This window comes from Notothenia coriiceps, unplaced genomic scaffold, assembly GCF_000735185.1.
Source record: "Notothenia coriiceps isolate Sejong01 unplaced genomic scaffold, NC01 NC01_scaffold00002072, whole genome shotgun sequence".
Taxonomy (NCBI): Eukaryota; Metazoa; Chordata; class Actinopteri; order Perciformes; family Nototheniidae; genus Notothenia; species Notothenia coriiceps.
The window spans coordinates 207,325-214,662 of record NW_011334773.1 but is presented as its reverse complement, the minus strand read 5'-3'; the positions used below and the strand labels follow the sequence as shown (position 1 = coordinate 214,662).

At 44.2% G+C, this 7,338-nt stretch overlaps 1 protein-coding gene across 1 annotated transcript; it reads left to right on the top strand.

The window, feature by feature from the left end:
- Positions 1-4,085: 4,085 nt before the first annotated feature.
- Positions 4,086-5,044, top strand: LOC104965617 (octapeptide-repeat protein T2-like). The gene has a single exon (XM_010794608.1). The coding sequence runs from the start codon at positions 4,325-4,327 to the stop codon at positions 5,042-5,044; it is 720 nt and encodes a 239-aa protein (XP_010792910.1). The 5' UTR covers positions 4,086-4,324.
- Positions 5,045-7,338: the final 2,294 nt, after the last annotated feature.

The following is a 7,338-nucleotide window of genomic DNA, read 5'->3' as shown; positions in this document are numbered from 1 at the left end:
CTGGGCAAACACAAGCTGTGCAGCCAACCGCACTGCCTCATTCAGGCTCAAAGACAGACAGACGGACGGACGGACAGACGGACAGACAGACAGACGGACAGACGGACAGAAAGACAGACGGACAGACAGACAGACAGACTTGTGTGTTGCTGGGACATGTAGTTTACTGGCAACGTGCTTTTGTAAATCGAGCAAGCTCTTGTGGGCGCAGGCCTTGAGTTGGACACCCCTGCTGTAGGGTGATATAGGTTTTTGGCATGTAAATGGTCTGCAAAGGCTAGTTCCCTCAGAGGGAGTTTCTCACCCCTGCTCGAAAGGCCTCCATTGGACTCCTTTGTTTACTTTTGTTACATAGCGACATCACTATGTGCAACTCCCGCTTATGTTGGTTAGCGCTCCAACTCATTGTACATGATAGGCTAAGGGGCGGGACATATCTAAGCGGTTGACCAATCACAACAGAGAGGGCCGGCTAACCAATCGGGTTTAAGAAAACAGGTGCTGCAGCACAGGCAGTATGAGTATGTAAATATGTCACAGTAGAGGCACGAAGTACAAATCTGAATAGGCTCCTTTAAGTTTATGACAAACTCGCTTTTATTTTGAAGTAAACACACTCCCTTCCTGTGCAGTGGTGTCTTCCTAGCAGCGTGTCAGTGGGCGGGCGCTGGGAGTGGAGACAAAGGAAACAATAACATTATACTGCTGACGAAATGTCTTATAAATATCTTAAAACTTAAAAAAGCTGGTGTTAAGAGCAGGTGCACAAGCTCTATTACTATATATGTTGACGCGTTTATTAGTAACTTATTAACCATCCGAAATGAAGCATACGCACCGATATAACGTACATTTCGCAGTTTAATGTGCGCCACAAGTCATTGCATCGTAATCACTACGTTCTCACAGCATCACTCAAAGAGGTAAATAACACAGTGGAAGAAAACGAAAGGGACCGAGTGCTGTCTGTTAGGGAGGAAATAAAGATAAAGAAACAAAACTCCCACAAGCTTAAGTGCTGCTGCAGGAAGATTTTCCCCTGACTGTGAATGTGGCCTTAATAAGAACAGACACAGCTTTAAGAGTCCAATCCAAACCCATTGCACAATATCATGCACGCACGCCCAGAGCTGCTGTAAGTTTGAGCAATGGAGGAACTAGTTTATTACAAGCATATAACATGCAAAATACCTCAGTGCAAAGGCGGACTGCTGATCAAACCCAGCTGTAGATTAATAGTGTGAGAGTGACAGAGAAAGCTTTTTACTGACAAACACTGAGAGTTGCACAGTATTCAACTGGGGTGTGGAGTTACCGTTCTGTGTATAAGTATTACAGGTCAAACCAGATAACACAACAATGCCTGTAGTATTTAGTGTTATACATGGGAACATATAAAAATGTGTACACAGGGCTAGGCTTGTCCTTTATTTCGTCCTTGTGACAGTACTTCACTTTAAGATTGTTTATCTGACAGAGGTTTCAGTTCACTTGGAGATCTAGACTGTGATTTTATATATATAACAGAATATTGTTGTTGTGGGGATGACTCATCAGGCCTGCCTCAATTGCTGACATGTCTCCCCGCCTGTTCTCATTCTCATTTAGGAGTCTTTATTTCATATTAAGTGTGGTTTAAAAATTACACTGCACACTCACTGTCAGATCACATAACGTACTGTATGTATGACGTATGTATGTATGTACCTATGTGTGTATGTATATCTATGTATGTAAGTATGTATGTAATAATCTATGTATGTATGTATGTAAGAAACTATTTAAGAATGTATGTATGTAAGTATCTAGGTAAGAGAATGTAAATGTGTCGCCGTATATAAACACCTCTTCTTCCTTCTTTCAGCGACTCAGCTATGGAGAGCTCCTTTGAGGTTTCCCAGACTGACGGCACCTCTACCCCCAATCCCCTCCAAACCCAAGACAGACGTAATTGTCTTACCGAAGAAGAAGGGATAGCAAGTGCAGGGGATACTCTTGATTCCAGCGTGGAAACCTGTCCTGCCACCCAAAGGCCCAAACCACAAAGCATCCACGGAAATTGTAACTAAACCAGTAGAGAAAGAGGAAAATAAGAAAGAAGATGAATTGCAGACTTCTGTCGTACAAAACCTCGAAGAATCAGGCAGTGACGTTTCCTCACAGACAATCCAGCGTATGGATGGGGCGGCAGCAGGAAGCGTCTGTCCATGAAGCTCACCTCCAAGTTTGAGTCAGGTGGCCCATGTCTGTCCCCCCAGCCAGCTGTTACCATGACAACAACCGACCCAAAGACGCGGCAGGGGCGCGATGGAGCGCTGCTGGGGGTAAACAGCATAAAACGCAGAATCACCTCCTGTTTGCTCCTCATCGAAGCCAGAGATCATGACAAAGAGAGAGGAAACGATGCAGGAAGTGTGAAGGGTGTAAAGGAGAGAAGACGGAAGTGCTCCAAGATCTCGCTCCAAGGAGCATGCCTTCTTTCATTTGTGTTGTTTCTGTTTGGTAACGTGTTAAGACATGAACATTCTCCACCAAGTGCAAACAAGTATAATGTTATCTAAGGACAATAGCACCCTACATTTCATTTCAGATTCTCCTGTTGTGATCAGATGCATGCAACAGATCAGGTGTTTTCGTTAAGACCAATGTTGAGCATTATTTATGCCCCATGATGAAGTCCACATTACTCCATGTATAATAACTTACTTCTGAATGTACTGTACTGTTCTCTCAGTAGTAATGTGGTAAATGAATAACGTAGCTTGCCAGATTTATGTTCTCAAATTACACTAGATAAGAGTTCAAACCAGGCCACTTCAAAGTATGAAATTTGAGATCTCCAACCACCTACTGGTATGAGTACAGACAGAGTATGTTTATTTAAAAAACCTGTATGGTATATCTGTCAATGGAGCTTGTTGTTGGTTACCTTGTCAGTGGGGAAAAGTCTCCAGGAAGTGACAGCACCAGGCTAAGGCAGACTCACGTTTACATTTTTTGCATGACATTCTTTTGCATTGATCCAACAAACAAAAGATATGTTAATGACTGAGCTGTGGGGTGAGAAGTCATAATGCTAAGCTAACAGGCTGCTGGATGTAAATGTGTATTTAGCATACAGTCATGAGAGAATTCCGATTTAGAATACCTTTGTTAGTCCCACAGATGGGAAATCATTAACAGGACAGTATTGAAAATAAAATGATAGATTGCACAGTAATTGTACATTGTGTTACAGTAGTTGAATAGTCTAATTAAGAGATAGCACCCATGTGTTATAGTCTGTTGTTATATGTGTGGTGGTATACCAGGGGCCATGATGGTTGTAAAGAACGCCGGCCAGTCACACATTGGACACCGCCGAACCACCCACAGAGACCCCGATGGAAGCATCCAAAGACGCTCTTACTGATGCCCGCTCAACAGAAAGCTCCAAAGAAACGCCAGAAGAGGATATGGACGACACGTCAAGTGAAGGGAGTGTCAAACTACGCAAACAAGGCTCATATACACTCAACGCTGACGAGGGAGACTCCAGTGAGATACCTGAACACGCTCTCAAGAGGGACAATGTCAAACGACGCTCTGTTCGCTTCGGTGTGGTGGAGAGGATGATGTCCATTGATCCTGGGCTCACCCTCAGAGGATGGGAAGAGGAAGAAGAAGACGAATCGGAGGATGAAGCTGAAGAGGACGTCCCTACGCCTGTCTACAGAAGAGTAGGAGGTCTACAGAAGAAGGAAGACGAGGAGGCGCAAGAAGAAGAACGTCTGAAACATTTGGAATTTGAAAAAAGACGAAGAGCGGATGAACACGAGCAGCCGAGAGTCAAGATGGAAGAAGAGAAAGAGAAGGCGAGGCCGAGGGAAGAGGAGGAGAGGGAGAGGTTGAACGGAGAGGAGATGGAGCGGGAAAGAGAGAAGGAGTTGATGTGGCAGAGAGAGAGAGAGAGGAAAGAGAGAGGGCGAAGCAGAAAGAAGAGAGATTTCAACAAGATCCAAGAGGGGAAACAACGAGAGGAGCGGACGGGGTAAGAGAAGAAGAACAGGGGGAAGGAGAGAAAGAGTTGGAGTGGCAGAGACAGAGAGAAGAGGAAAGAGAGAGGGCGAAACAGAAAGAAGAGAGACTAAGACAAGTTCAGGAGGAGAGGAAAGAGGGAGTGGACGAGAGACTGGTCAACGGGAAAGAAGAATACAACGTCCAGCGCAAAGTGAGAGAGAGGGAAGGTAACAAGAAGTTACAAAGAGAGGAGGAGTGGGAACAAGCCTGGGTGAGCCAGGCAGAGAGGCTGAGTGGAGGAGACGAGAAAGAGAGAGAGAAAGAGATGGAGAGAGAGAAAGAGATGGTGCAGCAGAGGCAGAAAGAGGAGGATAGGGAGAGGGCGAGGCAGAAAGAGGAAAGACTCAGACAGGAGGAGAGGGAGAAAGAAAGACTAAGGGCGGAGGAGGAGAGGAAGAGACAGAGAGAGGAGGAGAGAAGGGAAGAGGAAAGGAAGAGACAAAGTGAGAAAGACCAATTTGAGGAGCTGGAGAAACAAATGCGAGAGGAATTTGAGATAAAGCGTAAACAAGAACTGGAAGAAAAACGAAGAAAGGAAGAAGAGAGAGAAAGGGAGAGGCAGATTACGCTGAAGGAGCTGCAAGAAAAGGAAGAAGAGATGGAGAGAATGAGGCAAATCCAGTTGGAAAAACAGAGAGAGGAGGAGAGAGGGAAGAAAGCAGATGGAGAAAGAAAGAGCGGTGGAGCTGGAGAGAAAGCTGCGAGAGGAATACGAGAGAAAGAGAGCACAAGAGCGGGAAGAAAAGCTCCAAATGGAGGAAGAGAGAAAAAGGCAAGAAAGAGAGAGGGGCCGAAGATGTGCCTCAGGAGCCGCTGCTTTGCCCCACAAAGAGGGGGGCGGAGGTTGTCTACGATGACTTCTCCGTCAGGCCGCCTGACATGCACGTGGTCTACGAAACCCAAGAGATGGGGCTCCAAGCCGAAAGCAGACACCAGACCGCCCTCCAAGAGTTGGGCAGATGTCTCTGGGAACAGACAGGTGTGAACGAGCTAAAGGTAAATACAGACTTTCTGTTGGAATGCAACTTCATTCAAACCTGCTCCTGATTCAGGGAGTAGTTGTGAACACCATATTACATGAAAGACAGTAATGTTCACAAAGGGGAGGTTTAAGCACAGAGACAGGAGAGAACACGTTAATGTGGTTATTTCACCATTGCATCAAATCACCCTGGCAACCACACACACCTCACCTGCACCAACACATTGGTATTCCTGTTGCACGGGTCCAAGCATCTTGTTATCTCGCTTCCCTATCGGTTATTTCCAGCAGCAATGGGTGAGTCATTGCTGATTGAAATATCACCTAATGTTTGTTTGTGGTTTCACAGAGAACTGCAGAGCCAGCTCAGCAGTTTGCGACTCTGACAGCGATCCACCTTATATGGTTACATTTGCTTTTTGTGTTGTCATGCACCAGCCACTCCCATCAGTATATGTTTCAACTTCAATATGAACTAATGAGCTGCAATTAACACAATAAACTGAGTTATCAAATCAATATTGAATACAATACATGTAGAGCCAATCACACACATCTGCTAAAGGATTATGATTGATAAGCTGTTTTGGTAAAATGTTCAATTATTAAAGCTTAGACTAAATTGAGTGTCAGAATAATTGTCTTATGACAATGTATACCACAAGGCAATATAGAGTTGTCATATCAGAGTTTAATATCTGTCCCTTTATCATCTCTTGTAGGTAATTGTAAAACATCTGTGAGCCGCACCTGTGTGAGGAAGTCCTTTGATTTGTTGGGTGTTTAAATTGTGTTTAAAAACTGATAGCCAAAAAATCTGTGGACCCACAGAACGTTGCCATCAGAAACAATGCCTGACGTGTTCAAGACATGTTTTGTCTAGGACGCTACAATATATTTTTCAAACATAGCATAATAGGTCCACTTTAACCGTGATAACAATCCTGACCTATTGTCATGAGGACTCCGGTCTACTTGACTTGTAACATCTGTTTCATCACGCTTCAATTATTATGGTGCAGTCAACAGACCATGTCTGAGCTCACTTCTGGGTGGCTCATTAAACGTCATCGCTGTACTGCCTAAAAGAAGTAGTCCTAAATCTGTTGGAAGCTAAATAGTCTGCTGATGTTGCAAAACAATTTAAAGTCCAAGATCTAGCACATTATGTAACTAAATGAGAAACATCTTGCAAAAGATTACAAATCTGAAAAAGAAAGGAAAGTTTATCTTTACTCTAAAATAAACAAGGAAGCAAAAATTCAAGGTGAGCGTTATCGGAGAACATCAGAAAGTATAAGCAGCGGACAGAACTGAAACCAGGATAATGAAACCTTCTGAACTCTGTGTGTACGTGTGTGTGTGCGTGTCTTTGTGATATTGCATTTCTGTTTGCTACGTCAATGCTTCAGCAAACAAACCAACTCTTTAAACAGGTAAGCTCCTGTAGAGCGGCATTGTGCATAACCACTTATCTTCAGTTAGTCCTTCGGTTTTATTGAAGCTGTGTTTGTCATGAGAGTACAGACGGTTTCTCACCACCGAGTGGCGCTGCTGCTCTTTAAAATTGCACTTCCTGAGTCTGCACCACAACAAGTTCATCTCATGTAGAAGAGCACCTTTCACTGCTATAATATGACAAAAGAACAGAAAGCAGTCAAGTCTATGTCAAATAAATGAAATGTTTCTGCTGCAAGAACCCTCTACAGCTATTTGTGTGGCTGAGAAAAGTTGGACAGGACAGAATGAGGAAAATGTTTACTGGGCAAACACAAGCTGTGCAGCCAACCGCACTGCCTCATTCAGGGACAGACAGACAGACAGACAGACAGACAGACGGACAGACAGACAGACGGACAGACAGACAGACAGACGGACAGACGGACAGACGGACAGACGGACAGACAGACAGACAGACAGACAGACAGACAGACAGACACACGGACAGACAGACGGACAGACAGACAGACAGACAGACAGACACACGGACAGACGGACAGACAGACAAACAGACACACGGACAGACAGACAGATTTTATAGTGGTATGATCCGAGGTGGTCATCATGTCCTCATTTGGATCTGGTCAACAGGGCAGCGTGTCAGAATGACCATACATGGTGCCCCTCTTTCTCTGTCTCTCTACNCAGGGGTGTCAAACTCAATTTCATCTCGGGCCACATTAGCATTATGGTAGCACTCAAAGGGCCAGTTTTATATATAAGACTATATAAAAATACATATAAAAATGTAATATATATAAAATAATGTATTATATTACATTATTGCCTCTGTATTG